The 21501-nt window shown below is 41.8% G+C and overlaps 3 protein-coding genes across 4 annotated transcripts; 2 read left to right on the forward strand and 1 right to left on the reverse strand.

The window, feature by feature from the left end:
• Positions 1–195: 195 nt before the first annotated feature.
• On the forward strand, positions 196–4889 carry tbx6 (T-box transcription factor 6). The gene is made up of 8 exons (XM_061028917.1): positions 196–1238; positions 1648–1861; positions 1986–2253; positions 2359–2502; positions 2620–2690; positions 2800–2858; positions 2975–3263; positions 3473–4889. Exons 1-8 carry the CDS (start codon positions 1169–1171, stop codon positions 4659–4661), a joined length of 2304 nt encoding a protein of 767 aa, XP_060884900.1. The 5' UTR covers positions 196–1168; the 3' UTR covers positions 4662–4889.
• A 1524-nt stretch (positions 4890–6413) lies between these two features.
• On the forward strand, positions 6414–10120 carry prodh2 (proline dehydrogenase 2). The gene is made up of 11 exons (XM_061028444.1): positions 6414–6505; positions 6875–7308; positions 7415–7605; positions 7797–7923; positions 8310–8381; positions 8510–8590; positions 8709–8852; positions 8949–9115; positions 9342–9452; positions 9658–9746; positions 9928–10120. The coding sequence occupies exons 2-11, from the start codon at positions 7081–7083 to the stop codon at positions 10101–10103; spliced, it is 1386 nt and encodes a 461-aa protein (XP_060884427.1). The 5' UTR covers positions 6414–6505; positions 6875–7080; the 3' UTR covers positions 10104–10120.
• Positions 10121–11542: 1422 nt separating this feature from the next.
• On the reverse strand, positions 11543–21146 carry eif3c (eukaryotic translation initiation factor 3, subunit C). Of its 2 annotated transcripts, none has more exons than XM_061027675.1 (23): positions 20988–21146; positions 20101–20218; positions 19950–20015; positions 19679–19868; positions 19435–19560; positions 19198–19249; positions 17487–17608; positions 17275–17402; positions 16721–16871; positions 16332–16429; positions 15800–15941; positions 15454–15579; positions 15072–15165; positions 14746–14933; positions 14351–14575; positions 14077–14268; positions 13761–13932; positions 13508–13667; positions 13219–13284; positions 12886–12973; positions 12584–12749; positions 12436–12477; positions 11543–12096 (listed from the first exon to the last, which is right to left on the reverse strand). In XM_061027675.1, the coding sequence occupies exons 2-23, from the start codon at positions 20196–20198 to the stop codon at positions 11885–11887; spliced, it is 2904 nt and encodes a 967-aa protein (XP_060883658.1). In that variant the 5' UTR covers positions 20199–20218; positions 20988–21146; the 3' UTR covers positions 11543–11884. The 2 variants fall into 2 exon arrangements, with proteins under 2 accessions (XP_060883658.1, XP_060883657.1); XM_061027674.1 differs by having other exon boundaries at positions 16332–16435.
• Positions 21147–21501: the final 355 nt, after the last annotated feature.

Raw genomic sequence — 21501 nt, forward strand, 5'->3', positions numbered from 1 at the left:
GCCCACCATCAGCTGTCATATAGACATTTGAATCCAAACTTCTTATAGAAACCTTTAGACATTCATGTTTGTGTTGTGGCCATATTGCAGCCGTTGGCCAAACTGTCTTCCTCTTCCACCTTCATTGAAGGCTGACTCCCTGCAGAGAGGCTAAACAGGCCGACTGCTGAGAGGAAGAAACATGTCATCAAACTGTCAAACAGCCACAGGGGACCTGCCAGTAAACCGCTACGTATCTATGTGTGTGTGTGTGTGTGTGTGTGTGTGTGTGTGTGTGTGTGTGTGTGAGAGGGAGCAGAAATAAGAATGTAATCTTAGGAATCTGTAGGTAACACGTACAACAGAAGTTTTTAAAAAAAATTTATCAACCACGCACACCAACACTGTTACTAATGGCAGTTGCATGAGAGCTGTTTTTTTCCTGACATACTATGACCGAGGAATTATTCAGATTGTTAACTTCACTTCATCTATAAGTATTTATGTGTAGGCTTCATTTGAAGCTAAACTTTGGCACTGTTAGTTTAGGCTGAGGAACTTTGAACTACTGTGTGTAGGTTGTGTATGTTAACTGACAGCAACACATCATATTATTCAGCAGGCTTTTTATGAAGAATGCAAAGTTTAAAGTATTTTTAACCACAGCTGTTCAAAGATAGTAGTAGAGATGCTCCTGAGACAGAGTGGAAGATAATGCAGAAGCTAAGTCAAATGAAAATAGGAAAGAATGGTACAAATAAGATTCTGAATAAGGCCCCTATCCCAAGCTATACTGACATAAATCAACACAAACAACATACGTTTTCTTCTATTTGACCCTACATATTTCTTAAATCAACTGCGTTTTTTTGTGTTTGTCGAGCAGGGACAGAAGGGAAGATGGGGGCAGTGTGTGGGGACCCAGCAGCCATTTGGCCTTAGGTGTGAAGCTCCACACACACCTATTTAACAGAGCCAGTCACCGCTGTGTGCATTTGAAGCAAAGTACAGCACAGAGGTAGGAACAAAGTAAAGACCAGGAGCAGAACATTTTTAAAAAGGAAAGGTCTCCGGTAGAACAGAAGGATTGCTGATTTGTGAAAGGATACAGAGAAGGAGTCAGCAGGAGCTGAGGACTGAAATGTCAGTTTGAAGAGGACGAGTAGACAGACAAACACGGACAAGGAAAATGCTGAGCCTGGAGATGTACCCCAGTTTGAGTCTGGGACCGCAAAGGATTGGAGACTGCTTTTACAGAGGTGAGGGAGAATGTGCGGACGTGCATGCATGCAAGTTTGTGTGTTGACAGGGCGTCTATGGAAAAAAGTTGTTCAGCATTTTAAGACTTCATGTTTAAAAAGTTTTTTCAAGTGACCTCTGAAATGATCTCACAACACTTTCCAACACTTCAGAAAATGTTGTGTATTTTGAATCTGTAAGTTACACATATACAACAAACTACTATCTATATATCTATATATATATAGATATATATATATATAGATATATAGATATATAGATAGTAGTTTGTTGGCAGCTAAATCTATTTTGAAAGTTTTGAGCACTGATTGGCCCAGTTGTTTAAATGAATCCAGTTATAAAAACATGCTCTCCACATTGATTTGCCTATTTTTAACCATTCAACACTGAATTTGTTTGTTCTTCCAGAACGGCAGCCTCCAGCACACATGCCCTTGTTCCCCCAAGCCTGCGATGTGAACCCCAAAGCCCTGCCCCCTCGACTTCTGGCTCCTCCCCCTGGACCCAACGAGCCCGCCACAAACACCCCAAAAGAAGAGGTGAAGATGGAGCTGGAGAACGCCAATCTATGGAAACAGTTCAGCTCGGTGGGCACAGAGATGATCATCACAAAGAAGGGCAGGTGAGAGGATATTGTGACTTTGACCCCACCTCTAAGTTATTACCAATCAGATCAACAAGCTGCACTGATTCAAGGAATCATACTCAAAAGTGAATTCAACTTCTACTCTCCCTCCTTCTTTCAGACGGATGTTCCCCGGGTTAAGGTTAAAGCTCTCAGGCCTAAACCCCTCTCTCAGATACATCCTGCTCCTGGACATCATCCCTGCAGATAACTCCCGCTACCGTTTCCAAGGTGGCGGCTGGCAGGCTGTGGGTGGGGCCGAGGCGAGGCTACCAGACCGGGTTTTCATCCACCCTGACTCCCCTGCGACGGGTGCTCACTGGCAGGACCGCACCATCTCTTTTCACTACGCCAAGCTGACAAACAACACACTGGACACCCAGGGACATGTAAGGACTGACGGGGAATCACACAGTGGAAACTATTTCAAAACCGACACTGGTTTTTTTCTTTGTGGTGAATTTAGATTTAATTTCAATTCTTTTCCTTTCCAGATAATCCTGCACTCGCTGCATCGCTATCAGCCCAGAGTTCATGTCATCGAAGCCAGAGACGTGCTGAGGTGGGGCGGAGGGCAACACTCCTTTGTTTTCCCTGAGACCCAGTTTATCACAGTCACAGCGTACCAGAACAACAAGGTACCACCAAACAGCATTTACATATAAAGAAAGAAGTTCACATGTAAAGGGCCTTGCTATCGGTGCAGTTCATAACCCACCTGTTATATTGTGTTTTTTTTTTGTTTTTTTTTTCAGATCACAGACCTCAAGATCAACGCCAACCCGTTTGCTAAAGGCTTCAGAGAGGACGGCATGAACAGCAAAAAGTAATTCACAACTAATACCTGCGTTAAAAAAATATATATTAATATAATATAATATAATATAATATAAAAAACATATTACGGAGGATTTAAACTTTTTTTCTTTTGGCAGACAAAGAGACGCAAGACAGAAGCGCAAAATATCCGTCTCGTCAGAAACCTTGGATATTGGTGAGCATAATATTCAGATTAACTCTACTTTAAAAAACAACAAGCAAACAACAGACAGACCTCTTCTCCTCAAATTGCCTCATCCTAAACTATCTCCACATTTCTGTCTCTCTCAGTGAACTGTGATCCATGCGACTCCACTGAGCACCTGCCACAGTCTATAACCTCCACCTCCAGCGCCGCAGACCTGCAGGCCCTTGCTCTGGCCTCTCTCCCTCCCCTGCCTGACCCCTCCTGCGGGTTCAGACCAGGCGAAGCAGCGTATCAGGACACTCTGGTCCCTCAGCAGACACTAGACCTCGGCCAGGCGTTCATGGCTTCCCAGATATCAGACATCGGCCTCTCCATGGCCAATGGGATGCAGCACACGGCAGGAAGTGAGATGGCAAATAGTATGATTGAAAGGTAGGGGCGGAAAAAAAGAAATACTTATACTTAAATATATTGTATATTTTTTTCACTTTTCCAAAGTTTGACTTTACATAGAAACCTTTAGGAAGCTGAAACTAGTGAATATTTGTGTTGAATAAATTCAAGATCATTAAAGTTATTGTGCATACATTTTTTCATCTACAGCACTGATGTCTTATTTTTTTGATTTCCCCCCTCCACAGATCAGACACTCTGGGTGAACCAGCTTACACCTCCACGTTCCCGGCACCCGATGCCAACTCCTCCTCTTTCCCCTCAGCTCCTCTCCCCCCACCATCCTCCACCTTCTCCTCCCTCTCCGTTTCTGACATTTCTGATACATCTAATCCTCATCCTTCCATCCCTTCCATGGACTATCCCTCCATCCTCTCTTCATCCCCCATTCTCCCCTCCTCGTCCACCACCACTACTCCCTCACTTCAGCAGACCACTTTCACCTTCCCAACCCCGCCTCCTTCTAACTCCTCCTCTCCACAGCCACTCCTGTGCTCCTCATCCTCCTCCCCGGCTGCCAACACCTATCACGCCATCCCAGAGACAATCAGCCCACACACGCCCACGGACAACTCTTTTTCTGCTCCGTCTGGTCTGCAGGATCAAATATCAGCTCATCTAAATAACTCACCCAGCGATCACAGCTCAGCAGCTTTTATCTATCCTAATATCCTTCCTGCAAATCCTGATCCTGCTCCAGTTACTTTTCCGCCCTTCTTCAATCAAAACCACCATCCTCTTCCCACTCTGCCTTGCTCCTTTCCCCCTCACGGTGCCCCCACATCTTTCCCCCTACCCTCTGTCCCTTCACACATGCAAAATCTAGCATTTCCAAACATGCACCAAAACTCTGCCCACCCTGCCCTGCACCTCCAGAACCAAGCACCCTCCCTTGCTCCTGCCTTTACTCCCTCAACATTCACACACCAACCATCCTCCCTCCCTCACCCTCCTTTCCAACCCTCCTCCTGCTTTGCTGTCTCCTCCTCTTTCCAGCAGTCTGCTGCCTCTGCTCCCTCGGCACATCCTCAAAACCTGCACAACCCCCCTCCTTCCTCCTCCACCACCTCCTCCTACCCTCCACTTGAAAGAGGTGCCATCCCTCAGTTCAATCCTGTTGCACCTTACCGCCCAGATATGGTGCTGCACCACCCGTCTCTTCTCCCCCAGCTGGATCCATCGCATCCCTCCAGCATGCCCTCCTCTAACCCACCTCAGGCCCTCTACCATTCCTTTCCGTCCTACCCTCTCCGGCTCCGTCAGGACCCTCACTCGTCCCTCTCCATCCCGTTCAGGCATCTGTACAGACAGCACCAGCATGGCCACCCCCACCCCCAAGGGTCCTACCTTGATATGAGCACAAGAGCTGTGTTTTAAAAAGCCTAATGTGGACAGAATGATTTGGTTTAATAGCGCTTTGTAGCAATTTGTAGCATTAGTTCAAGTAGTCCAATGTACTGCCAGTGTGTGTGTTTGTGTGTGTTCCCAACAATTCAGGTGATGAACTGATTAATGAAATTGATTTAAATGTGTAAATAGCTGTATTTTCTTTTCAATTATCCATTCCAGTGTGAAAAATAAAAAAAATTTAATTTGTGATTCAAATCTTTTGAACTGTTTTTTTTGTTACACGGTGTTCTCTGGTTTCGCAGCCATCTTTTCAATCACTATCAAAGTGTTCTGTTTTACACAGTTTGGTATTTTAGGAAGTTGATTGATTTGCACGTATGTATCTTGCTAAGTGTTAAATAGATAGTTTGATACGACTCTCATGTTTTGATTCTAACTACAAAGCTAGTTCAACAGAACGGTTTAGACAGAACTTTACACAGATTCTGATACTAACAAAAATGCGGGTATGATTTTTTTTCATCAAAATTTCAGTCAGGTCGCAGGTCAACTTTGTTTCATCGAATTTGAGTCAGGCCAGGGGTCAACATTTTTTGCCCAAAATTTGCATCAGGTCAAGGATCCGCATTTTTTCTTAAAATCTGAGTCAGGACGGGGGTCATCATTTTTTCATTCAAATTTGATAAGGGATGCATGTCAATATTTTTTCATCAAAATCATATTTTTTGTTCCTTTAATTTCAGGACATTAGGGTAGTTCAAAATCAACTCCAATGGGAGACACCCAGATCAACAGTGGATCGCCTCCTGTCCTGAAATGAAAAGAACAACCCCCCTAAAAGAGCATGCTCTTATAGTACAGGCTTCATGGTGCAGATATTTCACATTTCTTAATCAAGCTACTATAAATTGATCTTAACATTAATTGTGACATATTTTAACAAAGTTTTATAATTGCCTTCAACCTTCCTTAATTGCTAAATGATAACTTGTATATCTTGGGCCCTGAAGTTTTTTATTGCTGAAAATGACAGCATCGGCTCTTCTTTGTAAAAAAAACTTCTGTGATTTTTTTTTCCATTCATGCCAGTGTCCTAAGGGTTTGAGTGTCCTTTAATGTCAGAGGGATGTCAGTTTGTTTGGTCAAAAATACACGACAAGGATGACAGCAGATGGCAGTTAATAATTTCCTCATCTTGTTACTTTGTTTGGTCTTTTTTAGAGAAAATATGTGTGGACTCAAGCTACTCAGTACCCTATTGACCTCTTCAAAGCTTTTTTTTTGATGAATCACTGTGTTGTCTTTTCTTGTTAAGAGTTTTTGTGGTCTATTTGTTCATTCAAAAGGGGCAACAAACAAATACCCAAAAATGTGAAATTAAGTCAAGAGGCTTTTTTATATTTGACAGGATTTAAGATTTAAATTACAAACGTATTGTTCTTAGCCTAAAAAAAAACAATTACAAAGAAAAAAGAATAATTTGGAAAACAACCCTGTAGACATTTTTTTCTGCATTTTTGGTACAGTTTTAAATATTTAACATAGATTCACATATTAGACAAACTTTATAGGGGAAATTAATGCTATACTTATAAATAGAGTTGAACACTGATACATGTCTTTGACCCACTTTGGGCTACCATCTCAAACCCCTGAGAAACATACAAAGTTAGTATTTGATGGGTGTCAGAACACTAGTGGGTTCATGCTAAGGGTCAACTTGATGTTTACTCAAATTTCCAAGTAGTCACTTATTAACAGGCGAGAGAGTCAAAAGAGGATGAATTGAACAGGTCCACACTTGAGATCTCACCTGCTTCGCTGTGTTTTATCATCTGAGCTTTTCCTGAATACATACTCTGAGAAGGCGGGTAAGTGTTTCGGCTGACTTTCGTAAGCATTCTTAGATTTAAGTTCAGGCTCGTTTGTTTCTGTAGGAGGACACTCACTCGCGTATTATTAAAAGTGTGATAACTTCATTGCTGTAAGAGCCGATCAGACCATTCAATTAGGAAAAGAAGCAACTTGTGTTCCTATACCTTACTGCAGAATCCACGATGTGTTCATTATATCTGTTTTTAGTTTTCTAGATCGATAAATGATACATTTGTGTTATATAAGCACTGTCAGAGGGAATTTATTTTGGGGAGTATACTGTAAGTAAAGAAGCATATCTAGTTGGATCTGCTTATGCTTTTTTATTTAAGAGATTTTTTGCATCTTTTTTTTCTTTCTTTTAGATTGACAGTAAGCACCATGCAGTTATAGGTCGTTTACTGCATTAACACCACTGACATCTTTAACGGCTGTGCTTCCAACAGAGTCTGACATGAGAGGGACTTCAATTACTGTAACATTCAGCGTCTTTTCCACAAACACTCCCACTCCTTAAGACTCCAGGAACAAGCCGAATCGGTGAGACAAAACCACACAGTTTGCAGGGACGATGCTTTACTCTCGTTTGCGTCCTTTACTCCCTCGCCTCATGCTGCTGAGGATGACCAGCACTGAGGCCTGCAGGACGATGGCGGTCAAACAGCTTAACCTCCTCGAAGAGACTCTGGCCTTTGAGGATCCCAAAGCTTTCAGGGTGAAGAGTTTTGGCGAGCTGCTGCGAGCTCTGGGCGTCTTTCACCTCTGTTCCTTCCCTGTACTGGTTAACAACTGTGGGAAGGTAAGATTAAGTTGAATGAAAATGAGAAAAATAAGAGTTAAGGTCAAATCAGAGAAAACCTTCATCGCTCTTCTGTCTGCTTCTCCTTCTTCCTCTCTTCTTAAAGCTCATGATGATATCTCGTACCATCCTGGGGAGGAGGGGGTTCTCCATGCTCCTAAGGCCCACTGTGTACGCCCAGTTTGTGGCTGGAGAGAATGAGAGCGAGATCTCTCAATCCATGGAGAAGATGAATCTGCTGGGACTGAGGCCCATGCTGGCAGTGCCCATCGAGGAGGATCTGGGAGAAAGCACAGGGTGAGACAAACTCAGCTCACATTGCTCTCTATTTGTTGATTTAAAAAAAAAAGAATTGGGCCAGAATTGGGTCCAAGGGTTATAAAAGAAAGGGCTTTCATGGGGAATGTTGCTGTCCTAAAGCGAGATGCTTTTTGCACATCAAAAGAAGAAATCAAATGAAGCTCACTTCTGCTTTGTGTCACCACTAGAGAGAAGAGATATGACGACAACATGGAGGCCATGTTGGAATGTGTGCGAATGTCTCACAGCAATGCCTGGAGTAAAGACCCCATGATGCAGCTGAAGATCACAGCCCTGCTCAGCCCGGAGCTGTGTGTAAGACCACCGTAGACTTCGTATAGGAAGCCACTGTAACATCACCCGTTAGTTTGATTATTACCGTTATGAAGCCCTTAAAGTAAAGGAACAGGATTTGGTGTAATTCCAAGAAATGAAAATAACATTGTTGTCTCCCAAAAAAATGAAAACTGTCTCCCTCTTTGTAATTGAACTTTTGAGCCAGACGGTATCTTAAATTAGCTCAAATTTGTGGGAAAAAAGATAAGAGCACACGTTTCAGGATTTGGTGTGCCAACAGGTGTTCCAGGTAGTTTTTAACCCCCCGCCCCACCTAATATATTATAGTGTCTACTCTTTATTTTTATTAAGTGTACACTTTGTTTCTAACTTCACACTGATAAGTATTTGCTGTTTACATCAAGGTGAAACTGACAACCATCATCACACAGCAACCATATGACTTGGATCTTGTTGTCAAGGCAATGGACGGAGAGGTGTGTCCAAAACACATGAAGATAACCTAGTTTGTTTGGATGTCTTTCATTTACCCACGTCAGTATACACACACTTGATGTGTCTGTTTGATGACTTCTGACCTTTGCATAAACTTTTAATCTTTCAGCCAATTGACTTCCCTGGTTTAGATGAACGTGAAGCTGCTCATTTTCTCTGTGGCCTGCGTCGACTCAACAAAATAGCTGAGGTATACAGATGTGAAAAATTACAGGAACATTAGCCTGAAGAGTCTGAAGTATCCAAAAACAAATGACTCATTATTAGAAAAATAAACATTATATTTTGTTTGTTTGTTTGTTTGTTAGGCAAGTGTAAACAAAGTGCGAGTCCTCGTAGATGCAGAATACACCTACATGAACCCCGCTCTCGCTCTTGTTACCATGGCGATGATGAAGAAGTTTAACAAAGATGGCGTCTGGATTTGGAACACATATCAGTGTTACCTGAAGGCAAATATAAAAACAATTACCTCTATTGACTGCATTTAATACCAGACTAAAATAGACTTTATGAAACTCTCTCCTCTCTGTGTCTGTGACTTTCAGGAGTCTCGGTCTCTCCTGGTAGGAGCTCTGCAAATCTCCAAGGAGGAGGGTTTCTGTCTGGGGGTCAAGCTGGTCCGGGGAGCCTACATGGACAAAGAGAGGAAGGTGGCAGAGAAAGAGGGTCAACTGGACCCCATCCACAACTGCTGGGAGGACACCAATGTCAGGTGCGTGACAGGCAGTGTTTTTTTAATTACACTCAAGTAAATGAATACCAATGATTGAAGAACATTAAACTATATTTTAGTGATTGTCTGGGTTACATTTTTATCAAAGAAACAGGGATCAATCTTGTATTTTTTTTACATGGCTTGAATCTACTAAAGTGCACTAATTCATTGGTGGATTAACCCTCATGAACATAGAACAAAACATTTGCTTGTGTTTGTGCAGCTATAACGGCTCACTTGACGTGATGCTGAAGGCCATATCCCAGAAGCCTGAGCGCTACAGGATCATAGTGGCCACTCACAACGAGGAGTCAGTGAGAAAGGCTGCCAAAAGGTTCGATTCAAACCCAAACTTTACTTGTTCGTGTTTTTGTTTTATCAGATGTAATAAAAAAATAAAAATAAAAATAAAAAAGGTTGGATTTTTAAATGTTCAATTCTCAGGGGCCTCTTTTGTTATTGGCCCAAGATTGGCATCTAGTCCCGTGTTTTGTTACTTCTTGTACATTATGTAGCTCTTTTTTGTCTATCATGGCCAGGATGGAAGAGTTGGGGATAGACAAAGATGGAGGCTCAGTGTGTTTTGGCCAGCTGCTGGGAATGTGTGATCATGTCTCCCTCACTCTGGGTGAGCTTTGCCTCAGTGGGCATTCTTTACATTTACAAATTATTTGCAAAACAAAAAAACCCAAACTGTACTACTACCTATAATTGCATTACAGTTGATTAATGGGGTCTTAGTTACATGTATTTGTGTTATTTCACTTTATGTACATTTACTCCTCTAACATGTTTTATTGTCTCTCCAGCTAAGGAGGGCTATGCTGTCTATAAGTCGGTGCCATACGGCTCAGTGGATGACACGCTGCCCTACCTGGTACGTCGGGCTCAGGAGAATCGCACAGTGCTGCAGGGAATCCGCAAAGAGAGAGACCTGCTGAGGAAAGAATTCTACAGGAGGATGAGTCTGAGGGGAGGGAAATAAAAGGCAGTCAAACAAGAGGGGAAAGTATGTTGTGAGTGAGTGTAAACTGCTGCTGGACCATTAAACCCCTTATATGCTGGCTACCAACAGAATAAGAACATGTATGGAAGCCCAGAACATCCATAAGGATATCTTCAAACAAGAAATATTGTTCTGTCATTACAGCTGATTAAATGTACATGCTATCCTGAACAAGCTAGAGAGGATTTCTTGAGCTAGATAATTTATCTCTAGATCACAGGAGAGCCTGATTATGGAGAACTCAAAACTCAGAAAATGAGTAATTCTCTAGATTACAGGGTTGGGTTCTCAAAATCACAGAATCAAAATTGAGTTGAAGTACCAGAAACTCTTGTCTCCTGAACACACCAGAACACAAAGAATAGCTTATATTGACTGATGTATTAAATCAAGCAGGAAACATGCATGGGTTAGGTACATCTATATTTCTGTGTAAGAGAAACTGAAGAGGAATTTGCTGACATTACATTGTACGATTGATTTCCCATTAGTTGTCATAAATTAAGTTCCCTATGAGCTGCTTTAAGAGAATCATGGCTGTTGCCTCATTGGTTTGATATCTTCGCACAAAGTATGCCCAACTGACACATGTAGCGTATTCATATTCAGCATTTTGATCTCTTCAAAGAACTTCCTCATACACTCTGCCTTCCTCTTACTACCATAAACACACCTGAAACTTTTTTCTTCATGTCTTGTACTACCTGAAGAGCCAGTGTAATCAAGGATCTATTTACAGCTCATACTTTTTTTTAAATGTGTTTGGGTTGTCTTTGTGTGTAACTCGACTCCAAAGAGCATTTCCCTGCATTGAACAGAATGCACTCACTCCTGTTGATTTCCTTGAATTAAAAGAAAGTTCTTTCAGTCTGGATTTTTAATGAAATGCAGGAGCTGTATTCATCCATAAACGTTTGCTCCTACCAGCAGCTTTTCATTTTCGATGCCAAGACAACAGAGTATTCTGAATATAAAACCAGTGTTTTTTTTTTATAGATTTTCTTTGTTGTTTTCTGCACACTTAGTGGTCCTCAGCAGTCCAAGACGCCATTCTTTCAGTGCTTTTATTAAGCTCCACAACTTTAAACACTTTCCTCTCTACTTTTAAAAGAAGAAATCTTTTCATTTTGGCTTCTGGCATTTAAATTCAATTTGTCCTGTTAACAAACAAAAGATAGTATACTATCACCCATGTGTTGTACTAAATGTGGAACTTCCTAAACAAAACAAAACTCCCTCATAAATGCTTGATCAAGAACAAGATTGATAGCTCACTTAACACTCCTGACGCCACACGACCTGACAAAGTTGATCATTCACTAGACCAGGGTTCTGTAAGAACGAGGAGGTGGGGGTTATGGTCTTCATTTTAATTTATATACAAACTAATAAAAGTGTTGAAAAGAAAACTCAGAACACACTGTTTATTATTGTTTATTGGATAAGTATAAGTCAACTATACTTCACATGTTTCTTGACTGTACTGCTGAAAGCCAGTCACACTGCAAAATTTTCTATTGTCAATAATAACCTTAAAACTCTTCACTTACTGAAACACCACACTTGCAGCTACAGTGATGATGGGCTTGCGCACACTGCCATAGCATTCAGCTGTTTCAGGATCAGCAGAAAGCAGTTTGGAGTCAAATAAGGAGAGCGGCCAATCGCAGAGCACAGGAACACAAGTTGTTACTTTTTGTCGTTGTTATGGAATGAAGACTAGTTTCAGGACACGGTAGAGAAATCTCCAGGTTCCTAGCTCAGTAGTTGCTTTGGTTTTGATTTCTGTAGCCGCCTCTCTGGTAGCCCCCTTGGTAGCCCCCTTGGTAGCCACCTTGGTAGCCTCCTTGGTGGCCCCCTTGGTAGCCTCCTTGGTGGCCCCCTTGGTATCCTCCTTGGTGGCCCCCTTGGTAGCCTCCTTGGTAGCCTCCTTGGTAGCCCCCCTTATTCTGCTGATAACCACCTTTTTGATCTGGGAACAAAAAGAAAAACATGATCATCAAAGAGTATCAACTTTGCAGCGTTTAATCGGACGAATCAAGCGGCCCCTGGTTTGGTTGAATAACACGACATATGAACTAGTTGTCTTTAGAATGGTATAAGCCTTATCCTTAACTGAACTTTAATACATTACAAGTCAGTCACTGATTATATGCAACCAAACTAAGTCAGCAACAAAGTTAACGCAGCAGTGAATGAACAGCAAACAGACTCTGCAGGAGGTCAGAGGGCTGCAGCTGTGGGAAGGTCACCATGTGCTCAGAATATTTTTGGTTCATTCAAAGTGCAGCCTGAGTGTTTTTGAACATACCTCTCTGGTAGGATTGCTTTTGTTGGTAGCCACCTTTCTGATCTGTAATGTGAGGAACAAACAGTCATCATTGTTTAAACTTTTGATACCAAGAGACATTCCAGGATTAGAAAAATGCAAACCTTAAGTGTATGCTGTCTAAACTCACCTCTGTTGAAGTAGCCTCCATAGACGCCCTGTTTGAGGTCAAAGACGCGTTCGTTGTTCTCCACCAAGCTGCCCAGTTTCTCAGCCAGCTGCAGGGCCATGTTCTGCAGGGAGGTGGGCTCTGTGCGGTGCATCACCACCGTCTGTGTGGGCTGGTCGAGTGATGCCTGGTGGAAGAAGAGGAGAGAAAACATTTAGAACAGTTTGGCTGGAATATACAATCAGGGGAGTAAATTCAATTAGCTGCAGTTGCATCTTCAAATTCACTCTAAGGGGAAAAGAAGAAGAAGCTGTCACACCAACCATTAACTCCTCATTGATGATCATCTTGCTGATAATGCTGTGAACTGTAGGTATCTCCAACTCAAACATCTCAGACAGGGTCTCCATCCTGGAGGAAACACACAAAAAATACAACATTGTACCATTGATTTCCAGGTAAAAACTCTTACGATACGATTGATGATCTTCTATGGCTTGCATATTTACTAGTAGGTGGAGCTACATCCTAGATTGGAGAAAAATCTGGTCTGAGTGTAAAATTGAGGATTCAACTGTAGACTAAAACGGTCACAAATCAGTGCTGAAGTACAAACTGCTGCCAGCAGGCTAGAAATTCTTGCATCTTGTGCTCACCTGATGGAGTCGTACACACTGCTGTACGTGAACAGGTAAGTCCTCAACGACTCCTCTTGGATCTTCCTATAAAAGCAAACAATGAGGAAAATATATGAACATTACATATTTGTAAAAAAAAAACAAAAAAACAAAAAAAACAAATTTAACAGACACCACAGAAAATGATCTTAATCTGAAATGATTGATCTACTTTATGCATCTTCAAATTATTCAAATCTACCACGTACAGTTCTTAATAAAACAGCTTCTACATAATCAAATCATTGAAGCTAATGTGTATGCTAACCTGACGAGCATCTCCCGTACTCGCTGCGTCTCAGGAAACAGGTCCCAGACTTTACTGTTCATCTTCTCATTGATGATGAACGAGTGGCAGGTACGCCAGTCTCCCATCTTCATGGCCTTGCTGGCTGCCACCACGTGCTCCCTCATGCTCTCTGGGGGTCCTGCAGGACGAACGGAGCGTTTAAGTTATCCTCTCTTGATCTCTTTGTACTAAACTGACCTGGCTGAAAAGAGTTAGGAGACTTGTTTCATACCTAGAAGTGGCTGTCTCTCTCCCACCCTGAGCTGGTGGTGGAACTGTTTGCTGATCATCCTGCGGCGGGCATCAAACTCGTGTGCGGCCATGTAGGGGATTTCCAGCAGCATGGCCGACACCAGATACACACACTCCAGCAGCTCCAGGTTGATGTGCATGTGGAAGGGCACCTGTGACAAGAGGTCAAAACAATGTTATGATAGTCATGTTTTAAGTTACTCTGTGTTTTGAAGACAATAGTCAACACCATCCTTTAGAATTTGCTTTCATTCAGCAAAGCTACACGACACCCAGCATTCTTCTATCTGACTCACTTGTCTCCTCTTCTCAATCTTCTCCTGCTCAGCGTTCCTCTCCTGCATGTTCCTCATGAGCAAACCCTGACCCAGCAGCTCCTTGGCACGGCCGGACGACTGGATGTCCAGCAAGGCATTGTGGGCGTCTTTGATCATGCCCTGCCTGAAGGCGCAAATGCCGAGTTGCACCATGGTTCTGTTGTACAGAATCTAGAGAAGATAGAGGAAATAGTCAGTTAGCACGCATTCAATGCTCTTTGCCTTTTGGGTTATTCTCCGTGCGTTTGCCCACCTGCACGGGCGGGTCGGCGTGCTGGATGTTGTCCTGCAGGTGACTCATCAGCATCAGGTCTCGCGCCTGGTACCAGCGGGAGTGCAGAGCGTGGTGGTAGATGTGGCAGAGGATGGCACAGGTGCGGATGCGGTCAGTGCGATCCTTGGCGTAGATGAACTTGCAGAGGCGGTCCATGATGACGGCGCTGTCCTCCCCCTCACTCTCCTCCTGGTCCTGCTCGGACTAAAGACAGCAGACACACACGATGCAGCACCATCAGAATCCCAGCACAGACAATTCAACTTACTCACTTCTAGATAGACTTCCACTTTAAACCACAGGATTTGCCTTTTTCAAACTAAAACGGTCTCTCTTTTTCTCTGATGCAGACTGCACCACTCCTCTTATCTTACCTTGGTCTCTCCCTGGAGCCCCAGGCTGCGCCGGTGGGCCTTGTAGTCAAACTTGTAGTAGGTGTGCATGATTCTGCGCAGGTAGATGCGGCATATCTCCTCTGTGCTGCCCTTGTTCTCCATGTAGTTGAGCAGCCGGTCGATGATGCCACAAACATGTCCCTCGTCTTTCAGATTGTCCACATATTCTGGAGGAGGAATAGCGAAAGGAAGTAATGAGGAAGACGTGTTTCAAGAAGAAAATAATCACACTGCAAATGACTTCCTGTGTAATAAGAGAACACATTTAAAGAGAGGTCTTCAGTGTGTCTTCTGATAGAGCTCACCTTGCGAGTGGGGATCGGTGTTCTGCATGATCTTGGTAAACTCTTCATCCATCCTTTCTACCAATGTTAAGATACATCCACGAACCCTGAATGGCTGACATGAAAAACAAGCAATACAGAAACTAATGTTTAGTGAAATGATCTCATCGTCTTTCCAGACACAGACACAAAAATGCAGTTTGTGCAGGATGTAACAAACAATTCTATAACATCTGAAGACGTACAAATAATGATGCATCCATATATGAATCATGAAAAAAAGGCCACAACACACAACACAGATGATACACATACAGACACACATACACACACACATTTGCAGGGATTCAGTTTGGTGATGGTCTGAATGTTGAACAAAGAACAGAGAGGAGAAACTGATTACCTGGTCGGAGATTGCCAGACTCTCACTGTCCTCTGCGATGTTTTCCCCGATGAAGATGTTGTTGTGTTCGAAGAGGATGTCGAGCAGCTCGTCGATGCAGTCCAGACACTTCTTCCACATGTCGGGCTAGAGGGAAACCGAACAAGAATGATAAGTCTGAAAACACCGGGCAAGATAGATTATGCCGCATTTCCCCGCTGAATATAATCACACGTAATAAATACTACAGGAATATAAATAACTTGATTGTACCATTGTGTATAATGGGTCTTTATTTTGTAATCTTTCCGCTACAAAATGTTATCACAACATCAATCACGGCATGAAGAAAACAAGATGCTCTTACCTTCATGAACGCCGCCAGGTTGGGGTTGTAGTCGTACAAGGAGGCGACGATGTTAAACTTGATCTTGACCATGATACCTTGACCGAGGTTATTCTCGAGGGCGATGGCTGCCAGAGCGTGGAGCAGCTCAATCTGAGCGGCTCTGGAAAAAGAGAGAAGTCAAAGGAGAGGAGATGAGAACAGAGAAAAACACAACAAACAGAAAAGACTTGATCATGGAATAAGACAAGCAATGCTTAAAAAAATAAAATAAAAAAAAAACAGATGAGGGAGCTGCTGAGGATTTATTCACTAATGACGACATAAGTATCGCTCAATTGCAAAGCCTTTTCTGTGTCATTTGTTTCAGTTTACAACTTACAAAAAATTATAAACATGAGAGGGAAAATGTTTTCTAATTAGTTGCTGCTTGCAAATAAATCTACACGATTTGTTCACCGGCCGTCATTTTTAATGACACACGTTACTAGGGTCAAGACGATCAAAGCATTTTCTTCCCCCATATACAAAATATATATACACGTGGTGTTACCTGTCTGTGCCCTTTTTGCCTCTTGCTTGCAGGATCTCGTTCAGCTTCTTCACTACAACAGGAATGTTGATCTCTGTGCCTTTTGCAAACATCTTAGGCTTTTCCTTGCGGAAAGACAATTCACCATTAAATAAATATTCCCAAATTTGTTGATTCATATCATGCAATCACACCAACATCTTTACAGGTTTCTCTTTACTATGAGAAACAGACTAATGAGGTTTTTTATGATGCTCATTACTTTGACTGAATAAGTCTGCTTGTACGGCACAAATATACATTATATGCTTTTCAGACACTGATGTACCGACTACCGCTTCCTTTTATTTCAACAATCATGACAGCAGTCAATCTAAAAAGGAACAATTATCTTTCCAACAGTTCTTTACCTTGACCATAGGAGCGCCTCCTTTCACCTTCTCCCAGCCTCCCTCCACCTCCTCTCCTCCCTCCTCCTCGCCCTCTTCCTCCAGCCGCTCTTTCTTCTTGGGCTTCTTTCTCTTCGCCAGCCTCTTCTCGCTCTTCTCAGAGTCCTGAGTCCTGACCACAGACAAAGAGTGTGCAGTGGTGAGTAGGAGGGAAAATCTTCTAATCAACCATTAAAGCTTGGGCTTGCTGTTATTTTATTCAGTTATTCTGTCCAGAATTAATGGGAAGTTGTTTTGTGAAACCTGTAAATTGTCAAAGTGTTAACAAGGGGCAAAAGCCGAGATGAATGTAAGAAGTTCTGTGACGTGTGCTGCTTTAACCAAGGCTAATGTCTTGAGTGATTTCATAATCTCAATGGTACAAGCTTCATGCTCATAACACATACTCAAATAATTAACCCGATCAATTCAAAGCATTCATTAAGTTTTGAGTACTTTTTGTTTGCACGTGTCAAATAAGGAAGTAACCGTCTGTCCTTAAACGACACACAGAAACTCTGGAGAAGGACACTCACTTCTTGAGGAAGACCAAGGCCAGGGAGGAGCTCTTCTCATCCCCGTCATCCGAGCTCTCGCTCCCGCTGTCGACAGTGTCTGAGCCCCAGTCTTCATTTTCGTCATCGTCACTAGAAGAGGACTCATCCTGTCAAGAGCGAGAAAAACATCAGCACATTGGCTCAGGTTTACCCTCGCACAGTAGTTAAAAATAAATGAATAAAGGTGTTACCCCGGATCCCTTTGCAGACTTGAGGAACTTGCTGGCATCTGGGGTAGGCTCAGGCTTTTTCTTTAAAAAGGCCTTGGCTGAGACTCCATCCTCTCCCTCTCCATCGCTGTCAGAGGAAGAGCCTGGTGAAAGAAAACAACCAGAATGTGTTTCAGAGATGATGCTAATACATCTTTTATGTTGAATTATTATGCTGTTAACACAAACAGTACTGTACTAAATTCACAGGCCACCACTAAGTATGTAAGGATATGTGCTGTAAGTCGACTAAATGAAACGTCATCCAGGGTTCCCACTCTTTTCCAGAGATCATTTTCCAGGACATTTTCAGCCATGTTCGAGCTGGTATGACAGTCCGTGATCGTGCCACACCAATATTAAGTGTAGTCTTTAATAAGGTTAATCACACCCACTGTGAGGTACCGCTTCAAAAGGTTAAACATTTAATATCATGTTATGGTCCATTTTGTACCCTTAACAATGCAGTTTTGCATTTGAAGAGACAATGCTAGCAAAGTAAAAGGTTAGGTTAGGTATTCTGCCCGTGTTTGGTTCACACACTTGAGTACCTATTCATTGTGAAAATTAACCTTTTTTTTTTTTTTTTTTCACGTGACAAAGTTATCTTTCCCAATCTGCAGTTTATAAACATTGCCAATTGGCAATTATCAAACGTATGAAATAGTTGTATTTCACTCTCACTTTTGTCAGGCACAAAGTCATAGCAGAACACAGCCCTAAGAAAGACCGACTAGAGAGAGAGATTAAGTTCAAGCTAGCACGCCATCAATAACGTTAACTAACTACGGTTAATGTGCTGACCTCAAACTGAGGAGAAAACCCAAGTGTACCTGATAGTTTTTGCCACAATTCACTCATGGTGTTTTTTTCTCTTTTCGTGAAGGATCTTTTCTCTCCATCCTCTCAACTAAACTGTAAATAAATATCGTCTTTTGGCACGAAGGGGAGGCGGAGTGAATGGAAGTCTCCATTATCTGTAGACTTCCATTCAATCTGCGTTGTGGATTATGTAACAAATAGATACTTTTATAAACGTGTGCCGGTGAAAATGTCCAACTCTGGAGGAGAGTGTTGGAATAATTTTCCAGGACAACCCGTGATTTTCCAGGACATTTGACTTTTTCTGTAATTTTCCAGGTGTTTTCCAGTGCTGGAAAATTAGTAAACTGTTTTCCAGGACGAGTGGGAACCATGGTCTTCATCAGAATAACTAGTCAGTTCAACGCAGTACTTATATTTGTTTATATGTTGGCCTCAATCCTGGTCGAATATCACATCCAACTTTCAAATTTCACTACCAAATCTACATAGTGCCCCTTTAAATGTAAACAACAGAGTTCTAGAGAACATGGAAAAAGTGGGGGACAAAACTTTATATGTGACTTATTGAGTTGATAAAACTGAATGATTACACTCACTTTGTAATGGTTCTCAAATGTTCTGCCCCTGTTGGCAACCATATATGATACTTATTCAAAGTATTTGCCTAACTAATACTTCTTAGAATAGAAATAACTTTTATTTAATAATGTTTGTGATTTTTGCCAGGACATGTACACGGTGCACAGCCCTGAAAGGCTTCCATCCTGTTCTGTAGGGATTCTTTTTTTTAAAGCTTTTATTCTGTTCTTGTACATTTTAAATAGTTCTTGTGATTCAACATGTTGATCTGCATTAAGAGCGTGCTTACCAGAATCCCCAGCCTCCTTCTCCTCCTCCTCATCTGCAGACTCCTGTGGGTTCTAGTAGAGAAAACAAGAGAAAGCGTTGAGATTCTACCTTCTGCTTTCTTTCTTGAAAGCTGCCCAGTGTGGCTTTGGAGCACATCCACTTGCATGTTCAAAAAGTTATTTCATTTTTCTTAACCAGCATTTATTTGGCGTACAACTAAAGCAGAGGACTATGGAGATTAAGGAATCTTGTTTACCTCTTTGTATGAAGCTATTTCAGTTTCGTAGTCTCTGTTGTACTTGCGGATCTTCTGACGCAGTGTACTAAGGGCTTTGGCGTTGTTTTTGTTCATCTTCTTCTTGCCCTCTTTATCCTCCCATAGCTGCAGAGAAAGTCATTTTAATTACATCTTTTGCAGTTAAAAGAGTGGGAGATTGGACATTATACAAGCTAATAAACTTAATAGAAAGCAAAAGACGTAGTGTTAAGTCTTTACTGACCTGGTTCAGATAGTCTTCCAAGTCGGCCAGAAGACGAATATAGAAAGGGGGAACCCCCTCTTTGTCCACTATAGTCTTGCTTTTGAGGAACGCTCGACATAACTGCTCAAATTCTTCCAGACATTTTGCCATATCACGAATCTTCATTGCATTGCGGATAGTCTTGATAAGGTTGGTCAACTCCTCAAACCTAAGATTTAAGAATAAATATATCAGAAACTCAAACTAAAGAAAACCAAAATGTGCTGCTGAAAGAAGATACTGCACAAACCTTTTGTCTTTGGCGCTGCGCACAATTCTCTTCGTGTCCTCCTCATCGTCACTAATAAGCAGCGACCTGTGGAAACAAAAGATGTGTGTGAGATTTCTAGAAAAAAATTAAAAAGAGAGTTGTTGTGCCATTTATTTTAAGTTGCACTGACTGCTTGAAAGTCGTCCCGGGTGCTTTAGGGGTGATCTCATCGGCAGACGAGGACTCCTCTGACTCGCTGTCAGACCCGGTGGCAAAGAAACGAGACATTGCTGAAGGAAGCTGTCAATCTGTAAGGATGGAGGGAGGAAAGGAGAGACAAGCATTTGTGCTAAATTCAATTTAGTATCAAAACAGATGTTCTTCCAGGATGTGCATGACGACTTCTATAAAATAAATTATACTAATTTTACTATGTATATTCCTTCAAACTCATTTAATTTGCTGCTTACAGATAAAGCTATGAAGGAGCCAACTCAGAACTAGACAAACGAAGTCTCTCAGATTGTAGTGGACTAATAATCACACCACATTACTGGTGATGTGAAACACAGAAGATTAGTGTCTCCTGTCAGCAGCATACATATAGAGATAGGAATCTTGTGCTTATTTTGTCTTTATTTGAACCTGGTAATTCAAAGGTTAAAGCCTTTCATTGCTGTCCGTATCATTGTATGAAATAATGATATTAATCGCATAACATTGGGCATTGTATTGAAGAGTTTGTGTAACCGACAGAGGGAGTTCATGTTGTATGTGCTCCGCCAGCCTCACGGAGCTAATGTTATCTAGCTTTGACAGACAGAAATGTAACAATAGTATAGCTGTTAATATGTATCACACAGTTTGATTACAAAAAAAAATCACAACAACATAGAGCCATAGCACTCAGATTGTTCGTAAACAAGTTAACGCCATTTCCTTTTTGATAACATAACGTGGTAGAGTTGTTGCTAAGCTAAAAGTAGCATTTCTGGGCCTTCCCGCATGTGAAGCCGGTTCATACCCTTCACTCAGCGAATAATCATTTTAACTCAATACAAATCGAGAGGGACTCACCTACGCCCTTGTGAAATGTATACTACGGTGTGTCTGTCTACTTTGACTCGTTATAAAATCCAGTTTTGCTGTAGAACGGCCACAAATAAAAGGCGTGCAGCAGCCTTGCCGGGCACTTGCGTCAGGAAAGGAAGTGAGCCGTAGATCGACAAATACATGGATGGTCCACAGCAGAGCTACAAGTGAGGACGAGAGAATCCTGGGTTATGTTGCCCCCTAGTGGACGTAAAGTGTAACATAATTATAAAAATAAAAAAAACGACATTGGATGTGCTAATATCTTTAAAAAGACACGAATATTTTGAACAGTAGAAATAAATAAATCAAAATTAATTCAGATCAGATACATATATAAATCTAAGTATTTTTCTATTTAAATATTTTAGACAGATACAAACTCAAAAGACCAAAAACAAGCACATCAGAGTAAGTTAAGCTTCATGACTTTATTTATTTTGTCACATGTATATTAGATATTGTCAAGATGTAATACTGCATATTTGAGGCTTAAAAC

This window comes from Labrus mixtus, chromosome 21 (genome assembly GCF_963584025.1).
Source record: "Labrus mixtus chromosome 21, fLabMix1.1, whole genome shotgun sequence".
In the NCBI taxonomy this organism is placed as follows: Eukaryota; Metazoa; Chordata; class Actinopteri; order Labriformes; family Labridae; genus Labrus; species Labrus mixtus.